Source organism: Rhyacophila brunnea, unplaced genomic scaffold (assembly GCF_057557595.1).
Source record: "Rhyacophila brunnea isolate RB1 unplaced genomic scaffold, BYU_Rbru_1.0 scaffold_145, whole genome shotgun sequence".
Classification (NCBI taxonomy): Eukaryota; Metazoa; Arthropoda; class Insecta; order Trichoptera; family Rhyacophilidae; genus Rhyacophila; species Rhyacophila brunnea.
The window spans coordinates 105,353-129,724 of record NW_028232801.1 but is presented as its reverse complement, the minus strand read 5'-3'; the positions used below and the strand labels follow the sequence as shown (position 1 = coordinate 129,724).

At 32.3% G+C, this 24,372-nt stretch overlaps 2 protein-coding genes, 1 non-coding gene and 1 pseudogene across 3 annotated transcripts; 2 read left to right on the top strand and 2 right to left on the bottom strand.

Moving 5' to 3' along the window:
• Positions 1–2,606: 2,606 nt before the first annotated feature.
• On the top strand, positions 2,607–11,810 carry LOC147075380 (ATP-binding cassette subfamily G member 4-like). The gene is made up of 2 exons (XM_085942463.1): positions 2,607–3,297; positions 11,767–11,810. The coding sequence occupies exons 1-2, from the start codon at positions 2,607–2,609 to the stop codon at positions 11,808–11,810; spliced, it is 735 nt and encodes a 244-aa protein (XP_085798589.1).
• Positions 11,811–12,235: 425 nt separating this feature from the next.
• On the bottom strand, positions 12,236–13,408 carry LOC147075379 (uncharacterized; annotated as a pseudogene).
• Positions 13,409–14,144: 736 nt separating this feature from the next.
• LOC147075378 (uncharacterized) lies at positions 14,145–23,582 on the top strand. Its single transcript, XM_085942462.1, has 3 exons — positions 14,145–15,424; positions 19,733–19,845; positions 23,560–23,582. Exons 1-3 carry the CDS (start codon positions 14,145–14,147, stop codon positions 23,580–23,582), a joined length of 1,416 nt encoding a protein of 471 aa, XP_085798588.1.
• A 475-nt stretch (positions 23,583–24,057) lies between these two features.
• Positions 24,058–24,129, bottom strand: TRNAR-UCG (transfer RNA arginine (anticodon UCG)). Its single transcript has one exon. It is a non-coding gene; the product is annotated as a tRNA-Arg (tRNA).
• Positions 24,130–24,372: the final 243 nt, after the last annotated feature.

Genomic DNA, 24,372 nt, shown 5'->3' with positions numbered 1-24,372 from the left:
GGTGTTTACTTTACAGCTATCAATTTCATGAACATCCGAATTAAAACCATACATCTTCTTAGTAAATTTTGACTTAATCTTTGTAGAGTGGCAATTTATTATTTCAAAATGGATAGGGAAATGATTTTCGATCTCGGAAACCCATTGAGCTAACGCTACTGCAGGAACAACAACTAAATTCAACTGATCAGAAGTTCCTCCCAGAATTAGTGAAAGAATTTGAATAGTTTTACCCAAACCCATTTCATCTGCAAGTATTCCACCAGAAACATAAGAGTCTTCTCTATTTCTCATCCATTCAACTCCATACTTCTGATGTTTCATAAGAACAGGGGTTGATCTGCACCCAAAAAGGGAATTTCTTCCTTCTTTTCTTGATTTGTCGATTAATGAGCCCTCAATGACGGGTGATTCCTCAAAATCAATTGCACAAACCTTAGATTCTAGTTCTGATAACTCAGAGTGTATTTTATAAATTCCATCATCTTCAGATTTCCTTTTATTAATTTTCTTTATTTCTGCAGTTGTTGGAGTTCTTAATTTTTTTAGAGGAGGATCTCCATTTTTATAGATGGAAATATCAGAGCGTGGATCAATTTTATACTGAAGAAGATATTCTACGGAATTATCTATAAAAATTTCGGCATTATTACACTCCTTATTTATAGCTATATCCTCAATAGCATTTTCATAAAATTCTTTTGATCTATCATGTTCGGATTTAGATTGAGCTCTAAGTTTGCCATCTGATATTAGCAAATTTCTCGATGCAATCTTATTTTGAATATTTTCATCTACATTACTTTCCGGAATATCGGGCATAAAGGAGTTTTCATCTTCGATACATTTTTCTTTCTTCTTATAATTTGAAGTATCTATAGTTTTTCTAGAAATTTTTATACAAAACTTTTTTGACATTCTGGGGAGATCAAGTATTTGTGATTTGTTCAAAAATACCCATCAGCTCAACAAGGTTAATTTAAAAACAATAGTACTGCATAATTCTATGAAGACCGTTAAATAATTTCAACAATGGATGACAAGTATAGTTTTGATTACAATAAATATATAGCATTCACTATTAAAGAAGTTATGCTGGTTATCTTTGAAATTTAGTGCATTCATCCTTCATATTATAAAAATTGGATGATTAAAATTATTATATAATTGATTTAAAACTACAATCAAGCTCTAGTACCATATATTGCAAAAACTCTTTTTGAGTATAGAACTTAATTAATCAACTAAAGTAAATCCCAACACTCTTGAGAAACTGATAAGGTTTACGAGACTAGTATTCTAACTACTATAATATGGGTCATAAATTCTTACACTAGGAGAAAATTAAAGCATTTTCATAACCCTTAAATGATTCCCATTGACAGATCTACGAATGATAAGTTTTACAGATATCAGATGCCAGAACTGGTAGTTTCTTTTGAATCAAACAAAACTGTTCTGAAAAATCTCAATATAATATCGAAATCACTCTTTAGAGACCCAAATCACATTTTGAAATTTATGGGAAATGTTTTAGGCTGTACGCAGATTACAAATTCCGGGAAAAGCGACAAAATTAATGAGAAGTTTGTGCTAAATGGTAATTTCGAGGATCTGAGGCTCCAATCTATATTGTACGACTTTATAGATATCTTTGTGCTCTGTAGAGAATGTAGAAATCCGGAAACAAAATTTGTAATTATTGATGGAATTCTCAAAAGATCGTGTAATGGATGTGGTTCTGTTTTTAACCAGGAACTAAATAAACTTAATTCCATGATTATCAAAGATATTGGAAATACAGTTTTTGAAGATAAAAACTATGAAACTGGACAGACATTTGAAGACAAAGATGGCATTTGTTCGAACAGATCTCTAACGAATATCTGCAACATTCCGATTAATGAGTCTCAAAGTATTGTTCAGGATCAAGTTCCCACAAGGTTTGTAAAAGCATCAGAATTAAAATCCCAAAAGGAATTCCTCGAAAATTTCAACATTGGAGATATTTTGAACAAAGTCGAAGAAATGTTGGAAAGATTCGGAAAAGAGGAGAAAATAGAAAGTTATTTGAAAGCTTTGGCGAAGATGGGATACTCGATTGAGGATATTGAGGAATATTTTGAAGCACCACGTAAAGGTAAAAAGAGACACCCATTAATCAAAAAAGGAGCAAATTATTTTCTTGCGAATTTTGATATATAAATTACTTTAAAAGATTTTTATGAATCATGATAGCATAGCTCGCCTAACTAAGTGCTCATTATTACCATTGTGTTTTCTTTTTATCGTCGAAATTTTTGATATTTATAATCGGTAAATTAAGGCTAAATAAACACCAAAATTAGATTAAAACGGTCAAAACCTTATTTATGGCTTGGATAGATATTATATCAGCCAATACCATTCAAACATTTATCATAAAACTTGTTCTAAAATTTTTGCATTTTGGAATTAATATACTTACTCAAAAACTTTTCAAATTTTATTCCCCAATGAAAACTGAGAAATTGCAAGCGGAAATTACATGGAGGAATATACTTTTAACAACATCAAAAGGAAAACGACTTCTGAATAACATAAATGGTCAAATCAATCCTGGGACTATGACAGCTCTTATGGGGTCCAGTGGTGCGGGGAAAACCACATTAATGAATGTTTTAGCTGGGAGGAACATGGATGGATTAAGTTTGAATGGTGATATTTTGCTAAATGGAGGCAATAGAGATCCAGAATCATGGCCACGAATCATGTCATATGTAAATCAGAATTTTCAATCGTACGAATTACAGAGTGTTCTCGAAACCCTATCTTTTGCATGCATTGAGAAGGGTCTTACTGGTGAAGAGACATATAGCCGAGCTAACGAATTACTAAGTCTATTGGGTCTGACCAATTCGAGGAATACATATGTGAGCCAATTAAGTGGTGGGGAGAAAATACGCTTAAGCGTAGGATTGGAATTAATTGGGAATCCACCTCTTATATTTCTGGATGAGCCAACTAGTGGCCTGGATTCTTTTAATGCAATTAACATTTTGGAGCTTTTGAAAACGATATCAAATATGGGTAAAACCGTAATTGTCACAATTCATCAGCCCTCATACAAAATGCTGAAGTATTTTGATAAAATTTATTTGATGTCACTCGGAGGAGTTATTTTTGATGGAGCTATAGACGATTGCATCCATTTTTTTAATAATGCTGGATTTCAGACCCCCGAAAATACCAACCCAGCCGACCACTTCCTAGACACGATAGCAGTTGATTATCGATCTACTGATGCTTCGAAAAAGAGTATTGAAACAATTAATACCTTGAAATCTAAATGGAGTGGCATTGAGAGAGAAGCCCAGCCGAGAATATTGAATAGAATAAAATGTCCACCAAGAAAGGGTTTTAGGATTACTGTGCCCAATATAATAATGAGAAATCTAAAAAACATCTTTAGAAATTCTTCATATATGAGGGTAAGAGGAGCGCAGAGGGTTTTTATTGCCTTCTTATTTGGATTTACATTCTTCCAACTTAATATTTCTACAGTCAACTTATACACTTTTAGAGGAGTTCTCACATTTCTGGTAATAAATGAACTGTTTGGAATAAGTGGGCCGTTATTAAATGCATTTCCTCAGGAAATTAAAATAATTACAAGAGAAAGACAGTCAGGATTTTATTCTGGGTATGAGGCATACTACTCTAAGTTTCTTTCTGAATTCCTAACGCTATTATGCTTTGAGATTCCATACATAACCTGTGTATATTACATTGTTGGGTTAAATTACAACTTTTTCAGGTATATTACGTTTCTCATTATTTTGATTAGCGAATGTGTTTTTGGAATTGCATTAGGACTGACTGTCGGTACAATTTCTTCAACACCAGACACTGCACAAGCACTTGGAATTACGTTTAGTATATTGTTTGTTCTCTATAGTGGAGGATTTAGCCAACCATCCACAATTCCATCATTTGTCAGATGGATAATGTGGATTTCGCCTGTTCAATATGCTTTTAGAGCTGTGATTCAAAACCAATTGACTGGAGTCACTAACAATGGGCAATCTGGAGAGGAAATTATTTCTAGCTTCGGACTTTCAGGAATAGGTGTATGGCCTTGTATATGTATTATCTTAGTATATTCACTCATTCTGACAGTTGTTGGTGCGATAATTCTCCATTATAAAACTAGAAATAAGATTGCAATATCCCGAAAAATTGAGAAGATATGAATATTGATTTTAAGTTATAGAAAAATTGAAGTTGATAAATAAATTGATTTATCAAATATTAATTCTATATGAGATATCGTTTCATAGCATTAGATATAATTTTGAATATTTACTACACAGACCTATCCTATTAAAAATTTGATTTACTATTGATCAGTTGGTGATGACTATTATGGAATAAAAAATAGTATTTTGGCATATTTAAATAAGCCGTTATAAATGTAGTATAATAGATTTTAAACACGCAAACATTATAAATATGGTATTTCAAACTTGATAAGCAGCATATTAAAAAATTTATTCTAAAAATATTGATGGTTTGCAAATAAACAAAATTTGATCCCATTGATAGAGAATATTTATTAAGATAAATATTTAAGGAGATTGACTGATTAATTTTCATCAGATTTCAAATATCCCATGTCTTTTAAGCATGAAACCATGAGGCTTTCTGCATTTTCAGGTGATAATTTCGAATATATAATTAAAATCAAATTTTTCTTAATGTTTTCAAAATTAACAACTGCTAGATTTGTATCTTGAGTAATGTCCTTAAGAAGATTGGTAACTATTGAATTTGCCAAGTGGGATAATGATTTTTCAGGAAAGTTCACTTCTTTGATTAAACTTAAAAGACCTTCCATTTTTTTATGATCAACTGAATTCAGACCAGCATTTTGAACTTGTTCCTCAAGAGTACCAATCAATAGAAGATTAGGTGTTTCAATTCGATCTTCTGGGGTTATAAAATCATCTAAATCTTCTGGAAGTTCATGTTCCTTTGGATCAAATTTTGAAATAAGATCTTCATTTTCAGCTATTTCATTGTGCTCAGTATTGCTAAAAAGTGCCAAATCTGTCAACGAGTTAACATCTTTAGAAGTTAAATCTCCAGAAGATGTCTCAGCTTCGACATCGACATCCTCACCATTAAGTTGCCTGAACAAGATAGCAATCTGCTTTGGAGAAAGTATCTTCTCCTTATGACTTAAATCTTTACTCAAATCCAATCCATTTTTTACTTCGAATGAGGTGATAACATCATTTGATAATGCAGTATTAATTGTTGATGGCTTCTTACCCTCAGAATTATCAATATCTGATTTATAATTATCCAGCTGTTCTTTTAAAATCAATTTCAATGCCCGTCTCTCTTTATCTCTAAGAAATTTATTAGTATTTTTAGCCCCAGAATATATTCCAGACTTTGCACCCTCATAAATATCTCCAATCTTTGATGTAGTTTTTTCATACCCAGAATACATTCCAGACTTTGCACCCTCATAAACATCTCCAATCTGTGATGTCGCCTCACTGACTAAACCACCTAGAAGCTCAAATACGCTGACCTTAGCCTCTGAAATTTTTTCTGAAATTTTTCCAAATGTCTCAGCTAGAAATATCTCATCATCCCCATCATCAACCTGGTTGCGACATTCATCACCATAGCAAACACCTTCCTTTGCACTATCTTGGGATATTGTTACATCACAAAGCACATTGCTAAATCCAAAGATCTGATACAATATTATGCTGTTCATGTGGGGTAGATCACTCAAAAAAATTTATACTAAATAAATATTCCAATAAGAGTTTATTTATAAATAAAATAATACTTCAGAATATTGAAGAGAATATAACCATTTATAGTTCAATATACAGTATGTACTGTTCTTTTATTTTTCAATAACCTAAAAAGTAAATAATCTGATAGAGACATGAATGAGAAATTTTAAAGTGAAAATAAAATTTACACTAAATTAATAGTATTATAAACACTACAGATTGTATCAATTTGTCTAAAAGAGTATATATGTATTTTTTAATCAATAGTAAAATAGCTTTATTGTATATTCAACTTATTTCAAAGCCTCATTCTCTAGCTCCATATCTTATTTACTTAAACTGCCATTGATGATTTGATGACGATCTTTTATTAACCAATGATTATAGCAGCTAGTAATATTTATTTGATATAAACTTTAATTTACAAATAATAAAGATCACAACTAGAAAAATAAAAAATAGTTTATTAAAGACAGAGTACCACCGAGAATGGCAAAAGTTCCTGGCTTATTTTGAGACCTAATGATTTGTGTTTTTAGCTTGATCTTCTATCTGTGATAACATTTCTCTATAATTATTGAGCTTTATAGGATTTTTTACTAAGGACAGAATATTTTTATAGTACGCACATGCATTCACTAAATCCCCCACATTTTTGTAGCAATCAGCTATATCGTCGTACAACTCGATTAGCTTACAGGTGGATGAAGAGTTTTCGACGGCCTTAAAGTACTCATCATTGGCTCCTTTGAAGTCATTATTAAATGCTAATACGTCACCAAGATATTTATGAACTTTGAGCAGCATATCTTTCAGATGTAACTTTTCAAATGTTATTCGACAATTTTCTAAACTATTCCAACAAATTTCGATGTCTTCTTCAGGATTTACAGTTCTACAAGATTTTCCAGATAATATCGTTTTATATTCATTCTCTGCTTCGACTGAAATATTGTCAAATAAGCATATGGCATATTCCAAGAGGATATATGGATATGAAAGATCATCTTCGGAAATTTCTGGCAGTAACTCATTGTAAACATCCAACGCTTTAGAAAAGCTACCATGCTTTGAATAAATTTTAGCAGAGCGAAGTTCTGGAAATTCTTCTTCTAAATTTATGGATAAATATAAGAACAAGTTTATATAGTTGTTTCAATACATTCAGAATTTTCGTAAAATTCTTTACTTACGTCCATGGAAGACCGTTGTTCATTTACTTACTATTCTTTTGGTATATACTTTGAAACAACAGTGGGCATTATACAAAGTATTAATGATTTTGGCAAAGTTGTATCATTGTAGCTTTGACATAATCTATATCGAGAAGTTTTTGGTTCCAAACTTATAAATATTAGTGACAGCCAGCGATTCCGATTTTTCGAAGTTGGAGCTAATGGTAAAACTTTTAATAGATCATCCCCTACAAATGGAAGATATTGCATATATTGGAAAGATTATTCGTCTGATGATTGAAAACCAAAACAGGAATAGACAAACACATTTCAAAGACATCCGAATGATAACAGATGCCAACAAGACGAAAACATATGATTTAATAGATGAGTCAAGCACTTATTTGCACAATTTTGGCATGGAAATTGTTCCTTCAGACACTCTAGATTTTTATAAAGCGGATAAGTTTTTTATAAGAAAAAGTAAACAAAATGATGATGAAGTTAGACCATTAAATGATGATAATAGAAGGCTCTATATGCTATTTACCCTAATCGGTAGTGAAAATAATTCCTTCAGTAGTGTAGAGTCCCTGAAAGAAATGCATATTTTTAAAAATATAGATGTTGATGATTTTTTGAAGCAAGTAAAGAGTGAAGGATACATAGCTACTAGAAGAGAAGAGAATAGGGAGGTTTACTCATTTGGATGGAGGTATAATGTAGAGTTTCGAGAAATATTTAATGTAGCCGAGTTCTTTGAATTGAAGCTATAAAAAATACTGTATTGTTTAGTAAATTTATTAATTTAAGATATATTTTGACATTAATATCAATTTCAGATGTCAAAACATAGTTTATATCTATACATATTTGCCACATAAATTTCTGGCCATAGACACCAAAAGAATCACTTTTCGGGCACCTTTTCATTTTTAGATTGTGTTCGCCTCTTGGCATATTTTCTGAACTCCAAATCTTCTGTTTGCTGATATACAGCTCTGCTCAGTTCATACTGTGACATGCTTCTTTGTCTAAATTTTTCCTTAGGTATATTTGAAGAAAATTCAAAGTCACTAAAAAACTCAACAGACAGTTTTGAATCCTTTCTTATTTCATCAAAATATTGAATAACGGGCTCCTCCTTTATGATGAAATCAAATTTAATTCTCTTACTCGAGGAGTATGTGCACTTTCTCTTTGTACAAATTGATTTATATTTGTATAAAAGTTGAAAATGTGCATTAGACAATTTCTGGGGGGCTTTATCTTTGGATTGGATGGTTAGGGTTTCTATTTCATCTCTGCTTTTAGAATACAAGTCACAATGGCCATGACCATTGTCATAATCAAATTGGTCATCAAAAATACTTGGTTTCTTACATCTCCTCTTGGCTAATGCTCTAGGTGTGCGGCCATACTTACTTTCAAATAGTGCATTAGCAAATTCCGTAGTCCCTTTTTCTTGTAAGACTTCCTTCTCAAGTGTCTTATCAGATATTATCTTTTCCAAGTCAAAAGATTTTGAGCCTGGAGTAGAATAAAGAGATGATGTTGATGATTCATTTCTATATTTGGGGCATGAATCTTTTGAGAAATCCAACCTAAGATTGAAATTATTTCCTACTTTTTCAATAAATGTAGGTTCAGTTTGATTAAAGCTCTTGTTTCTTATTATTTGGCATTCACTAGTCCTATTAACTATTGGTTGCCCAGTGGAAGTATTAAAACCAGATGGGTAAGATGATTGATCACCTTTAACATCACAATCGTTAAATTTATCATGGTTGCTTATTGATAAACAATCCGACTCAGAAGAACAAGCATAGCATGATTTGCATTCCTTTGTAGCCGGATGCTTGGAAATTTGAGAGTATGGCCAGTTTTTGCCTCCAACTGAAATAAACTCCGACATCCTTTCGTTCTGTGTAGAGGACGATTCATCACCTGTAAAGTCAGAATGGGTCCATAGAGAAGATATATTAAAGGTTTTTAACATCCCTGAATTAAGTATTGTGTTTTCTAATTCATACATTATAGACTCTTGTATAGGCTCGCATTTACGCTCAAGAAAATTTATGTATGTGCTGTAATTTAAATTCCATCCATTCTGATCACTCTCGAATAGCTTATTCCTTTTTAAACACTCAATTAGGAGACTTTGATCTTGTAATCCTGAAATTGTTTTTAGAACTTCCAATTCTGAAATGCTGTTTATGCAAGTTTTTAGAAACTTATCGACCAAAAGCTGGCTACAGCCAACTTCTTCCAGGAGGTTGGTGATTTTTATCGATTCTGAATCGAATTGTATTGTGGCTGTTTTGGGAAGAATTTTAACTACTGAAAAAGTTTTGTTATCAATCTTCAGTGTCCCATTCCGTAGAACTATAAACCAAACCTTCTCAATTTGAGAATAGAAAAAGGTAGCGAATGTCCGAGTGTCATACAAATTAAATGCAAATAGATCTGTTCTAACAATACTTTTGGAAGAAGAGAGCTTTATTGTACAATTTTTTGTCATGGGGGTGAATTATAGTGGAATTTAATATTGGATCATAAACCATATACCTCCATTCGGTGAATTTTATTATGAAAATTTTAGACTTGAAAATTTCACCAGTTTGTTCCAGACAATTAAAGATTCATTTTCCAAAAATGATGTTTATTTCTTGATGAGCCTTTCTATTAATGGTTAAATTAATGTTTAAAGTTTGAATAAATTACTTTGTTTGTCGATATTTGATAAAATTTATTATCAAATGTTTTTAAAATTTTTATCAAACAGAACAAAACCATTTGATAACCTGTGAATTACAGCCTATGGTTTCATAGGATGGAAGAAAAAAATTAGACTAAAGTGGCTAAAAGTATCGAGCAATATCTTCCATAACTTGATATTTCAAGAAATAGATGAAATTAGACTGTTCTAAAAATCTATGACGAATAAACTCAGAAAAATTTTCTGAATTTATAAAAAATGGTAAGAAGCTGATGTTTTACTCAACCGTGAGAACTTAAGATATTTGGGCAATATTAAACTTTCCATATTCCATAAAAGTAATTTAAAATAATAAAGATTTCCAGCAGTATCTATATTGGCTAGTATCATAGCATTGCAGATTCTTTTTACCTAGCATATTCATCATTATGATCAGTATTGTTGATCATTGCCTCAGATTATCCAATATTCAACAGGACAATAAGCATTTACGTATGATAGATACAGTAGAAGTTTATTCAAATCGCGCCTCATAAACTCCATTTTTCAAATCAATAAAAGCGAATGACTGTTCTTCAATTGAAGAGATACTAATGATCGTAACTCCTTCGACATTCATGACGAATGGATCGAAATCCTGAGCAATCACGATCACATTTGGTATCTCATTATATATCATACTACAACCTCCAAATGGATCTGGGGATCTTTGGGAAACATAGCTTTTCATAAATGCTTCTAATGGTTTGTTGTTGCAAAACACCCCAGTTCTTTTGTATTTATATAAATTGAAATCTATGATAGATATTTGCTTGTCAAATAATTCTAATGTAAATGGATTTGATGAGAATGATTCATTGTCTTTTGAAGGTAAGAATGTTGTAAAGTCTCGTGACTGAAATATTATGATTTCAAAGTTGGGGAAGTTATCACGAAGATTTGTAATTTTTGTTAAGGCTGCATAACTATCCACAGATATGACAACAACATCCGGATTCAAATTTGTTAGAATTTTCGAAATAAACTCGATTTGATTTGTAAATTTACTAAAAATACAGATTCTAGGCAATGAATTCTCCAGGAAATTGTTTTGTCCTCTGTAAGTATTGCATTCCGGAAGTAATATCTCGTCTACTACGAAGATATTATTTTTACTTGATTTTTTACCCTGTGCCACAATGCACATGTTTTCGTACAGAAAGACATTATTTCTTATAATATTCAAATCAACACTAATCAAATCGTGATCATCTTCCATAATATAATGGCCACATCTGTTTGTATAAAAAATTCCATAAATTTTACACAATCTTTCTTCTTTTAAAAGACCTATTTGAACTATTTCGTTTGGTAAATATTTTTTAAAAAACTCATATTTTTCAGACAAATTATTTTTACGGTATCTCGTATCAATGGTTTTAAATGGCAATTTTGAGGCTGTTCTAGAATTTAATATTTCGTCCACCTGGCAAATCTCGATATTCATAGAATTATATTTTGTTTTAAATGTGGCAATGAAGTTTCTGATAGATTCGTTCGTTTTTAGCCTTGAGCTTATGTATTCCATGACTGGCATAGTCATTCTGATCCCATTCTCTATCGTAAATAATTTATAAATATTCTTCATGGGCAAAAGGGTTGCCTTTTGAAAAAAATCATAAATAATTTATTTGGAATCTCAAAGATTTATCCTCAAACTGCTGTGATTGTTGTACAAAATAAAAAGTGGAATCAGAAATTCTATGATGAACCAAATCTTTGTTGGCAACATCCCCTACGGACATCCTCAACAAAAATACTGCAAGTCTATTTATTTTTCTTTGTTTCTTTTCGAATCTTTTCAGAAAGTTTTTCATATTTGTCTTTGAGTGCCAAATAAGCTTTTTTGTTATTTTCAATTTCAGAAATCATTTGCTTGTTAGACTCAACCTCTTTCTTCAATGATTTAATCTCTTCAGACAACTTTTTGTTGACTTCCTGTTCTTTGTTGTATTTGTCTATGACTCCTTTTAAGAATTCCCCAGAGTCTTTATGCTGTTTCTGGATGTATTTGTTGTTATCTTTCAAATTTAAGGAATTGTAGACGAGCTTGCTAAGTCTATGCAGGTTGAAGCTTAAAAAGAGTGCAAATGCACTCAAATACAGGTTCCGTTCCGATTGGTATTCTAGGATCTTATTCAGGGTCGTGGAATATTTATAGATGGAATCACAAAACACTACAGCTATCATTACGTACAACACATTTAAGACATGGAAAATAGTCTTCAGGGATGAGCTGTGCATATAAAGCTGTAAAAACGACTTTTTCACGGTAGTTAGATATGGTTGAAGTAGTACAACATTAAAAAATAAATTTACACAAAGAACAACGTGAATAATTGACGTTTGAATTTCCATTTGAAGGGGGCTTTAAAAATCCAAATAGCTAAAAATAAATTTACAGAATGCCCTTATTAACACAAAGATTGAATCTCAGTCAAAAGATAGGTTGATATCTGAAACTCCATACATTACTGTTAAAACTTTGTTTATTCTCCTTCCAATCAGAAAATATCTTCATCATCAGAAAATGAGCTAAGCTCTCCCTCCTCCTCGTCAAAATCTACCATTTCCATTCTATATCTTAAAATACCACCAATTCCTCCAAATCCCTCTACAAACTGAGTTCCTTCACTGCTGCTATCACTGACAAAAACCAGCCTACATCCAAAATCACGATAATTTTCAGCTATCCAATCAACAAATGAATCTTCTCCGTGTGCTTGATCAGAATTTTCCCAAACAATCAAAGTTTCCACAGCTCCTGATTCTAAAGCATCCATGGTTCCTTGATAACCATAGCAATACTTGCCAGTATCCATATTTATTTCATACAGAAACTGCTGAAGTAATTTCTTCTCTTTTGAGAATTTCACATCTTTCAAAACATCTTCGGATAGCTCTATTGCCTGGTTTAATCCATTTTTACCACCGTAGTTGGTATCAACTGTATTTATAACGGTTAGACGACTGTCAACCATGACTGACAACTCATTTTTCAAATCTGAATGTCCTGCCAAGACAATCCCATCAACATTCGACACGCTGCCTGTCAGAAACAAAGCGGTACACAACTCACTAACTTTTTTAACATATGCATGTCTTTTTTCAATTCTAAGACGGGCAAATCTAACAGAACTCTGCCCACCTCTTCCATGCTTCTTGGGTAAATCTACTGAAATATTTTGTAGAATTGTTGGAATATTCCCTTGCAATGTGGCAAAAAGGGCTCCGTGACCATCAACGACTACAAATCCATATTTAGACTCATCTTCAAAAAGTGCAAGTAGTTCCTCCACATGGAATCTGCTATCACACATGTATAAACTTGTGTTAATAGGCTTTACAGGCTCAATCCCGTACGACACCTTTTTAATCTTATTGTCATCTAGCATCACTTCTCCAACAAATATTCCAAGCCCATTGATGGGTGTCTTAGAATATGCTTTTAGCTTATTCTGTGCAGAGGTGATTGCTCCAAGAACACTCTGACGATTCACCCTCGATTTTATGTTTGTGGCAGTTCCATATTCATCGGTTAGCATTCTAGAAATCAACGAAATCTGTCCTTTAGGAGGGATAATTATTGAAATCATGCTGGTTCCATTTCCTTTTGAGTCTCGTAAGTTTTTTAAAAGCTTCTTCATTCTGAAGATTTCTATGTCATCGAGTTCCATTCCAGAGCAAAAAAATTATAAAATTAAAAATGGCTAAAGAAAGTTTATGCAAATTATAGGTAAAGATGAAAAAAACTTTTTTTCAATAATGTGCTATGAGAATTCATGGAAGTATCTTTGAATGATAGTAATTTTAAAAGTCTATTTGCATAATTGATCAAAAAACCCTATTTCACTAGCACTATTAGGATAACTGTCTTGACTCATTTTAATTTAAATATATTCTAGTAGAAATGGAAGAAAAAATATAACAATACAGTTAATGATGTGATATTTCTCAGGAGCTCTGCTAATACCAGCATTTCCTGATTATTTTAGGAAAGTTGAGATCTCTTATATTTCCATTTATTTAACTAATATACTAGGTATGTATAACGAAAGTCTGTAAGGCAATTTCATATCTCCTTTGTCACGATGTAAAGACATTGCTCAGTTAATAAATCATTCTATTTTAGATATAGCATTGCTAATACTTGCATATGCTAAAGTTTCAGCTACCATTCCAAACCCACTCTGTTCTTTTGAATATTAATGACAAATCACTAATTTTTTATTTAGTTTTTACCTTGCCAGGCCTATTTAATTATAAATTTACTGGTTATCTCGACATTAATTAAACCTTTAAATACTGCAGTACATCTCAAATCACTGAAAACCAAATAAAGATGATGTTTAAATACTTTGAAAGAGAATTTTCTTTCCTTTTTTTTATTCTCAATTTTTTTAACCCTTATATATGCGTGAGATAATATCTATTCACATAGGACAGGCCGGTATACAAATTGGCAATGCATGTTGGGAGCTATATTGTCAGGAACACGGAATTAATCCAGATGGGACAGCTTCAGGAGAGTTTGTGGATGATGATTCCTGCCGATCCTTTTTCTATAGAACATCCAACAATACTTTTGTACCAAGGGCAGTAATGGTAGATTTGGAGCCCGGAGTAATCAACGAAATTAAGACAGGTGATTATAGAAACCTCTTTCACCCAGACAATCTTATTTGTGGCAAAGAAGATGCAGCCAATAATTATGCCAGAGGCCATTATACTGTGGGTAAAGAAATTCTCGAACCAGTTTTAGAATCCATCAGAAAAATTGTAGATAATTGCAATGGACTGCAGGGATTCCTTATTTTCCATTCTTTTGGAGGAGGTACTGGGTCTGGGTTTGGATCGCTCTTGATGGAGGCATTAGCTGCAGAATATGGCAAGAAATCCAAGCTGGAATTCTCAGTATATCCAGCACCAAAATTAGCTACAGCAGTTGTTGAGCCATATAACTCCATTCTTACAACACATACAACTCTGGAGAACTCTGACTGTTCTTTCATGGTTGATAATGAGGCAATCTATGATATGTGTAAAAATTTAGGAATTGAAAGACCAGCCTATACTGATATTAATAGGATTATAGCTCAAGTTGTATCATCAATTACTGCATCTCTCCGTTTTGATGGAGAGTTAAATGTGGATCTTACTGAGTTTCAAACAAACCTGGTTCCATATCCCAGGATTCATTTCCCATTGGTGTCATATTCCCCAATGATATCATCCACCCGAGCTAATCATGAGGGACTTTCTGTCCAGGAAATTACAAACAACTGTTTTGAACCTCAGAGTCAAATGGTCAAATGTAATATTAAAAATGGGAAATTTATTGCTTGCTGTCTTCTTTTCCGGGGAGATGTCCGTCCTAAAGAAGCAAATCAGGCAACTGCGAATGTAAGGGCAAAAAGAGCTGCCCAGTTTGTTGAATGGTGTCCAACGGGCTTTAAGATCGGAATTAATCGCAAGCCCCCCACTGTTCTTCCAGGCTCGGCCATGGCACAAGTGTCTAGAGCGGTATGTGCACTCTGCAACACCACTGCTATTGCAGAAGCGTGGAACAGATTGAATAACAAATTTGATTTGATGTTTTCTAAGAGAGCCTTTGTTCATTGGTATGTTGGAGAAGGTATGGAAGAGGGCGAATTTAGTGAAGCCAGGGAGGATTTGGCGGTGCTTGAAGAAGAATATGCAAGCATTGGCGCTGTTTCTGTGGGTGATGAATATTAAATTCCTTAAATACTCCTTTTATCAATTCATGCTATCATGTTAAGACATTGTTATTTTTACAAACTGTGATGGATTAATTTTTAAAAAGAATACATACCTGGTAATTATCACTTTTTGTATTTATTTGCAGCTGTATAAAAATTTAATAAGCTCTTTGCTGTCAAGACCTCCTCTTTCGTCTGTAGGGATTAGAAGCAAAGCCTCATCAAGTTCCTCGGGTTTTATGATTTGTGGAGCCATCTTCAGTAAATGCTCCAAATCTCTCATTTCTATGTAATTGCCATAGATTGATTTGACCATATTAGCAGAAATATATGTAGATGCCTTTGCTACCTCACAAAACTCTTTAAAGTTCACAATCTTCACTGTTTTTGTAGTGGGAATAAACCCCAATGAAACAATTTTTTCATAATCATCACTGTGCTCGGTTGATTGAAATTTAGCATATAGTTTAGACCAAAACTCTTCAGTTTCAAATTCACTCAGTGGATATTCAGAAAAATTACAAAGAGTTTTCATGGGGGAAAAAACAAATATTTATGGAAAACACTAGAATGGAAATAAAGAAATTTACAGTGTTTTGAAGTCATTATTTGATGATTATTCTAAAAAACATAGTCAGAGTATCTTTGAGAGCTTGAGCTACCTATCAATTTAGTTAAAGTGCGTCTAGGATCCAGAAACTATATTTTTCTAGCTACTTTGGAAATAATCTATTATCTCTACCATTTTTATAATAAAACCATCGTCATTTTCAACATTTAAATATTTTTGAACAGTTTGATGGAGCAGCAACATCTGCTCAAAATCACTACATAGTTTATGATATTCGTCTAAATCCACAACATCTGGTCTATGGAATGCTCTAATTTCTCTAATTTCATGAATAATTGCATCAATTGGAATCTCCATCTCCAAATTTCCAAGTTCCTCTCTCAAGGTTTCAATTTTTAATTTTCGATTTACCAGTTCCCTAACAGGTTTTGTTTTAAATCCATCCAGGGAATTGAAATCAAAGGCATCAGCTTTGCCATTAAAGGTGTTTATGTTAAGTTGGTTTCCAATGACCAAACAGCAGGCAAAGAAATTTCTTAGCTTAACAGAATTCAAAATATTTTGAAAGATTTCTATGTTTTCAGAAATTATTTTCTGATAGTTTCTCATAGTATATAGCTGAGTGAATTTCAAGGCATAAAGAGAATTTTCGAATAATTCTAAATCATCAATTTCGTAAATAAACTGTTCGGCCTTACTAAAAGTTGATATATCTCCACCTTTTACACTTTCCAGTTCCTGTGATGTAGGCAGATACAAAAGAAGTTGTTTTATAACATTTTCATTTGTGTAGTTCCTATTAATAATCAACTCATAAAGTTCCTTGTTTGGGGTTTTGACTCTACCAAGAGCAATATTTAAGGCATAGCTTTTCTTTGGGTCCATATATTCAACAACCTTAATTTCATCCTTAATAACCTTCTTTTCCGGCTCAAGCTTGTTTTGTTTCGCCTCGAAGTATTTAAATTCTTCCAGTTCAAAAATAGCCTCTGCATCACGGATGTTAATTTCATTGAAGATGCTATTTTTTGATTTTGGAAGTTTTTTCCACCTTAGTCCACAATATGTTTGTTTAGTTTCCAGTTTAGATTTTACTACCGATTTTTTTCCAAATCTACCTGTTTTAGCTTTAGGGGCATCTTTCTTCTTTGAATCGGTTTCATCCAATTTCTCAATGTTAATCGATTCTTCATTTTCCGATGGGGGTTTGATCGTAGCTTTAACATCTTTCTCAATCTCATTATTCTTTAAAGAAATACTTTGCAACTGCTCCACAATAACCATCCCTGAGGCTGTTGATCTATCTTCATTATCTATTAAAACCGTTTTCTTTTCACATTTTTCTACTTCATCAGATAAAATTTGATTCAGTTTTTCCAAACTATCTATTTTTATCATCAAATGGTTATTTAATGCTTTCTCAGATTCCAGAGAGCTGGTCAATTTCTTTAATTCTGCAGCTTTAACTATGCTCTCCCCTTTCAGATCATCCAATTCAGTTTTCATTTTTTTGAAAAGTCCTATATCTGATACATATTCAACTCGATCAGGATCATTAGATCTTGCTTGTTGAGATGGATTATCATCAGTATGATCCATAATGATATTTGCGTTTTGATAGCTTGATTGTTCCGGCAAGTTATATGTTGCTTCTATAGATAGCTCTGTATCATAGCCTAGCTTTTCATTGTTAGACAGGAAACTAGCCAACTTTTCATAGTAGACCTGACTCTTAAATTTCTCTTTAACTCCTGTAATATCAATTTCTTTTGAATTAAATCTGGAATCCCTGGAAATATTAAAAACAAAATCCAGCTCATTGTCTATAGCCTCTAGAGATAATATTCCTGCTAGAACTGTCTTAAAATATGTGCTCTGGTTCCCTCCTGTCTCGAACAATGCATATAAACCACATGAATTATTAAGGTATTTATAAAAGATTGATGGCTCTATTAAAGAATAGCTATTCAAAATAGATATTAAAATCGGTCTCTTAAAATCTAAATATATGAATATTTCCAACAATATATTTAGAAAGTCGCCATTTAAAGATGAGGATGTGGACTCTAGTATTCTAATCCCATCAAATTCTTCAAAAATATAAATTGCCTTTCCTTTTGGAACTCTAGTTAGGGCCATTTTCAAAAACAAAAGGTTTAGGAGAGATCTTCTACTCTTTAGAATCGAAAGAAGATCGATTATTTTTGCAATACTATCCTTTTCAGAATAATTGATTATAGTGGCTGCGATTCTTTCGATGCATCTTTTAATTGTTGTATCTGATTGATTCATTTAGGGTCAGTTTAAAAAACAAAAAATAATATGAATGTGATCACTATGGAATAAGTAATAATGTCTATACTACTCCACAAAGTAATATTTTATGAAGACATCCTCTTTTCAATATTTACCATTCGATAGTGTTCAAAGTGGAATATTTAAGACCATAGCTATTGTATTCAATTATTAAGCTTCACATATCTTAATAAATTTGTATTAAAAATTTTCGAGGGTAAATGAAATATTAGGTTATCAACAATTTTAGTCCACTTGGTAAGCATAATTGGGTTTGATATCCCTGATACAAGCAGAGTATAACCATTCATTTATGAGTGTATTCTCCATAGAGCACATTATAGGGTTTAAATCTATATAATAAAAATTATTCATTTAATTACTGTTAACTATTCCAAGGTAACAAAATTCCAAAATGGTGTGTTCATAAATCGGCTATCGTGTTGACACACCTGTATTATATAGTGTAAATAAAATACTAAATATTTTTCTCACTCCAAGAATTACTGTTTTGAAGAATCTAAAACATGAAAACAAATGCTACTAGTATTTCGAATGATATGCTCCATAAAAATTGGCATATTTGATGCTGGATCAACAGGCACACGTTTAAATGTGTATGAGTTTGAGGGTCTAAAGCTTGTAGGCTATAATAATTACAGATCGGAGGGTACGGATTTCAAGAATACTTGCAAATTCAATGAAAGGTTTCCTACAAACGAAGGGGGCTACTCTAAGAACTCTTCATTTGGTCCACAATTATATACAATTTCCACAAATGGGAAATGGCCCTTGAATATAGAACAAAATAGTTCCCAAAATTCCTCATTTGTAGAAAATAGTGGAATAGATAAATTAGACAGCCATCAGATTCAGAGTACCATGAAATGTCTGCTTGATGCCTCAGAATTAGGCAGAAATGATCAGTTGGCATTTTATGGAACAGCTGGAATGAGAAATTCGGACCGAGGTGATGAGATTATTCGAGAGGTTAAACATTCGCTTCAAAAGTTTAATCTGAGAGAAGCAAAGATCTTAAGCGGTAGAGAGGAAGCTTTTGGGATTTTAAAAGCCTTTGAATATTTGAAACCAGAAATGGAGGAATATAAAATAATCGATATGGGTGGAAAATCCACACAAGTAGCAACCAAACTGAATAATGTTATAAAGCTGAAATCTGTTGACAAAGGAATAGTATCAAGCAAGGATATTGAATATTGTATGAAAATGTCCTTTCAAGTTGACCAACTAGAACAAACTGCTTGTAGTTTAATTCCACCGATTCAATCAAATAATATCAAAAATCGCTATGACAAGTATAGTGAAATAAGATCCAATGTTAAGGGGAGTCATTTATTTGTCAAGGAATCATCTGAACATGTAGAGCAGAATGTGTCTATCTACTTACTATCATTTTACCATGATTTATTTGGAGATATCAACGAAGCCACTTATGAAGAACTTTTAAAACAAAAACAAAAGTTTTGTAATAAGGATAAAACCATTGATACCTGCATGGATCATTCATGTAGAGAATTCCTGTATGCCATATCATTTTTAAACTCTTTAGGAATCAATTCTAGGGATAGAATATATGTCATTCAAAAAATCAGAGGAATTAATTTATCTTGGGCCTTGGGGAAAGCTCTTGATATGCTTAATCTAAAAGAAGGCAACTAGCCCATTGTAATGCTATATTTCCACTGTTTTGGATAATTAAACATAATCTTATTCAATGTCGAAATAAATCTTATTTTTAAAAGCCAGTGGGATGTTTTAACTATGATTATTTATTAGATGTCTTAGTCTAAAAATATATATGGCAGAATTAGCCCGTATACACCAATATTCATCAGAATTGATACCACGTAAAAATAATTTCTGTCCGAGGAGTTTTCCCATGTCCTCCCAGTCATCAAACTATCTCTAATAAACATCTCTGATGCTATTCCAGCACATATGAACAGAGGCCATATCAAGCTATGGCTAAATGCAGAGAGCAATACGGCTAGCGGGATATATGCACCGCCCAGGAAAACTATATAATAATTAGCAAATCGATAATCGTTTAACAGATTACCATATACATTACCACCTACAAATGCGTATAAAGTGAAAACTAAGCAAAATACAAGAGGATAAACTGGAAAAAGTACTCTCAAAAGTAGTTTTACAATCTTTAGCCCCATAATATGCACGACTAGATAAGCTCCATAAGATGTAAGTGAGTATATAATAGCCAAACATAAGCAATGCATTGTGCTGATTTCTAGATCACCTATAGGCAACTTACTAAATGTTAATACCAACATTATGTGGTCTTTCACAGTTCCAAGTGACCCTTTTATCTTCGAAACGTTTACACTTAAATCTCTCCGGGGTCCTTCCATGTTTATTACAAAATATTTTGTCAAATGAATAATATTTATGAAACAACTTGTTTGCAATTTCAATCAACATTTTAGAGCTATATTATTGGTGAGGCAATACTTGTGTGAAAGTTTTAAAGGATACATCTTACTTACAAATTGAAAAATTAATAACCTGGAAATTTATTCAACAATTTAAATAGGCATTCTAAAGTTGTTTTTAATATATGAAGTCTATTTAAACACTAATTCTGCTGTATTTTGTACTATGTCATTTGCAGCTCTATTTATTTATACATCCTAAAATTTTAATCCACATATCATTGTAATTTTTTAATTTATCATCTTCCAAAACTAGTCTGAAACAATTTATATTTTGTGGCTCTACCGATAAAAATACTGCATTTTGGCTCAGCTTGGCAATGTCGTAGTTCCAATCCTTCATCTGATCAACGATATTATCCAAAAATACAACTCTAACTTTTTCCCAGTCTTCCTGTGTAAACTTACTAGTATTGTTCAAGACTTTAAACTTAATTCCACAGTGCTCGAATGATTCTACTTGACTTACAAATGGACATCCCTCAGACGGTTTTAAGGTATTGTGTCGTAATAATTCAACGACATTCGACATATCTATTTTGGCTATTAGAGAATCTGATAAAAGTATAAAAACCTCATCGGAAATAGTAGGGATTTCGTATTTCCTAGTGAACGTGTACATAGGATAGATAAAGAAACCATTGGATTTTTTTGGAGTATAACTCCTGATTTCTTCGAATATTTTCGGCTTATCGGATAGCGTTACTGGCTTAATATTTCTATTAGTACATACCTCCACGTACTTGTGATGGGGCATTCTAATATCTAACAAGTATGTCATTATTACGTCCAGAGTGTACTCCTTATTTTCTGTAGTTTCAAACTTGATCATCTTTGAAGCTGGATATTGATATCCATCAACAATAACCATGCCATTTTCAATGCTGCAAGATTTGAGATTTTTTAAAGCCTTTTGAAGGATATCCATATGGGCTAAATTTTCCAAAAAATTTACATTCTAATTTAAAAGTTAAACCCACTTACGAGGTCGAGAGTATGCAATTTTCAGAGTTAATCTGCTCAAACAGGCTCATTTGATCTATAATATAAGTCTAGGATATGATTAAATAGAAACCAAAGGGAGTATGGAGAACGTGTATGTAATAAAGTGCTTACAGCCAAAAATTATTGGATATCTATTATTCAATCGGAATATTTAAACAAACTTTTGAAAAATCTTATGAAATTTAATAATTAGTCAACTATTATTGGCAACATTATCTCCAGCATATACAGCGTCCAAAGAAGAATTTGAATGGAGAAAATGTTATGGCATACTACAATACTCAATATTTTCAATTTTACATTTTATTTTTACCAAACCATTTTATTGTATCAATGGAAAGCTGGGTTTTGCTGATAACAGAATAAGTTGCTTTGATTAGGTCCCTTATGGTGAGTGATGTGAAGGTTAAAGCTATTTTACCCCCATCCAATTTGTAACTAACGTTTCCATGATCATTAAATTGAATTGCTTGCAAAATGATTTCTGGATCGGGACAATCTAATATAAAAGTAGCTGTCTGCATGGGTGATAAAAGTTTCTTAAAACTTTTAAAAAAAGTGAAATGGGATTCATCTCAAGTAATAGTTAAACTTGTACAAACAAAGGAAGTTTTTCTTCTTTCTTCATAAGTGATAGAGGGTTTTTCACAAATACTCACTAATAGATTTATTAATCAATTATGGAATTAAGTATTGTTTTATATTTTATGAGCTTGTCAGAGATCAAATACACCCTTACATTTAATTCTTCAGCCTGCTTTATTACGTCTCTATATTCGCGATATGTGATCCCTCCGTTCACATAAATAAGATAGTAGTTATGATTCTTCTCGTTGGATTCCTTTATTGTTTTAAAAGCCGAGTTATTCAGTTTATTACGCACAAAATGCCTTAGAATCTTTTTTAATGGAGATTCATATGAAAGTAGCTCGGAATCATTGTTAAAACTATACTTGTATGGAAAGTTGATAGGCTTGTAGATTTCTTTAAACTTTTCCACATATTTCAAATACTCTTCCTGGATTGCATCGAAATTGTTTATCTTTAATCCCCTGATGATTTGTAGTTTCAAATTAGGTCTTAGATTATTATTGACCAAGGTAATATAATCAGTGCTACTGTTGCTAAATTGGCTACGGTTACTGTTTAAATCAAACTGATTATCACTCTTTAAGATTGCAATTTCCCTTTCACTGACTTCCTGATTCCTCATACACTCATCTATTGTGCGAGTATAAATGTTCAGATGTACCTCAACCATTTTTGAATATTCCGTAGCGCCTTCAATATCATCAAATTGGCATTTCGATATACTTAATTTTTTCATTTCTAATTCCCTTACGATATTCTTTAAATTTACTCCAACATTCTGTAAATTTTCGAATTTATTGGTTTTGAAAAAATAATCTGATAAATTAAAGGAAGAAGTTGAGCTTGGAGTCTTTTGGGTTGAATTGCTTGAGAAAGTGCAGATTGAATTGTCATATTCATTGATCTGGTGAATTGCAGATTGATAGAACCAATCACATAGAAGAGGAGTAATTAGATCAAAGTTCCTATCTAAAATTAGCAGGTTTCCAGATTTTTTAAAATCCATGGTTTTTAAGAAAATAGAATTGGCACTGGTGGAAAGAATTTTATCATTAACTGGCTGAATTTTGGAATTGTTTTGAAATTTCAGAGATGTTTGAATGTGGATTGTAGGCTGTATTTCTAATGTGTTCAAAACTGATACTAGATCTTCAATACTCCCCCTATACAAATAGTCATCCTCTTTGATTACACCTAAATTAATTTCATGGATCTCTCGAATTACCCCATTTCTATCGGCTCCCGCTAATATCTCAAGGACGAATGGATCTATTACATTTCGAAATAGAATGATGTAGTTGGAGTAGAATGGATCTACTAACTCCTCGATGAGTAGTTTAAGATTGGAATCTGCAATGATTACGACGCAGAAAATACTGAGTCTCGTGCGCTTCTTGTTTGATAAATAGTCAAAGTAGAAGTAGTCATTGTCCAGAAGTGTAGAATATGGAATAATATTGTTTATTATTTGCCTTGAGTCTTTTGAGTCAAAAAGTATGCATTTGATTCCAGAGCCTTTTGAAAGAATAAAGTCGACTTGTTCTTTGAATAGTAGATCGGTCATACTCAATGATAAACATCAGAATGAAAATAATACATAATACAGGATGAAACAAAAAATAAATACATGTTGCTCGTAGGAAAATATTTAAAAGAAAAGCAACTTTCATGGTCGATCGCAACGGGATTCGAACCCGCAGCCTACGGTTCCGAAGACCGGTACTCTACCATTGAGCTATGCGACCTATTTTTCAGGAAGATGTCAGGATTAATATTTAATTTTAAATATATCAACTTCAAAACAAGAGCAGATATATACTATTTAGATGTTTATGATCAGTTAGTACTCCACAAATAAGTTTCTTTATATTTTTAACTATCATTACACATTTTACAAAGTATATGCTATACAGTTATTGATTTCATAATAGGGCTTAGTTCCTAAAGTATAATTTCTCTTTTCCGGGTATCTTTCATATCAATCGTAT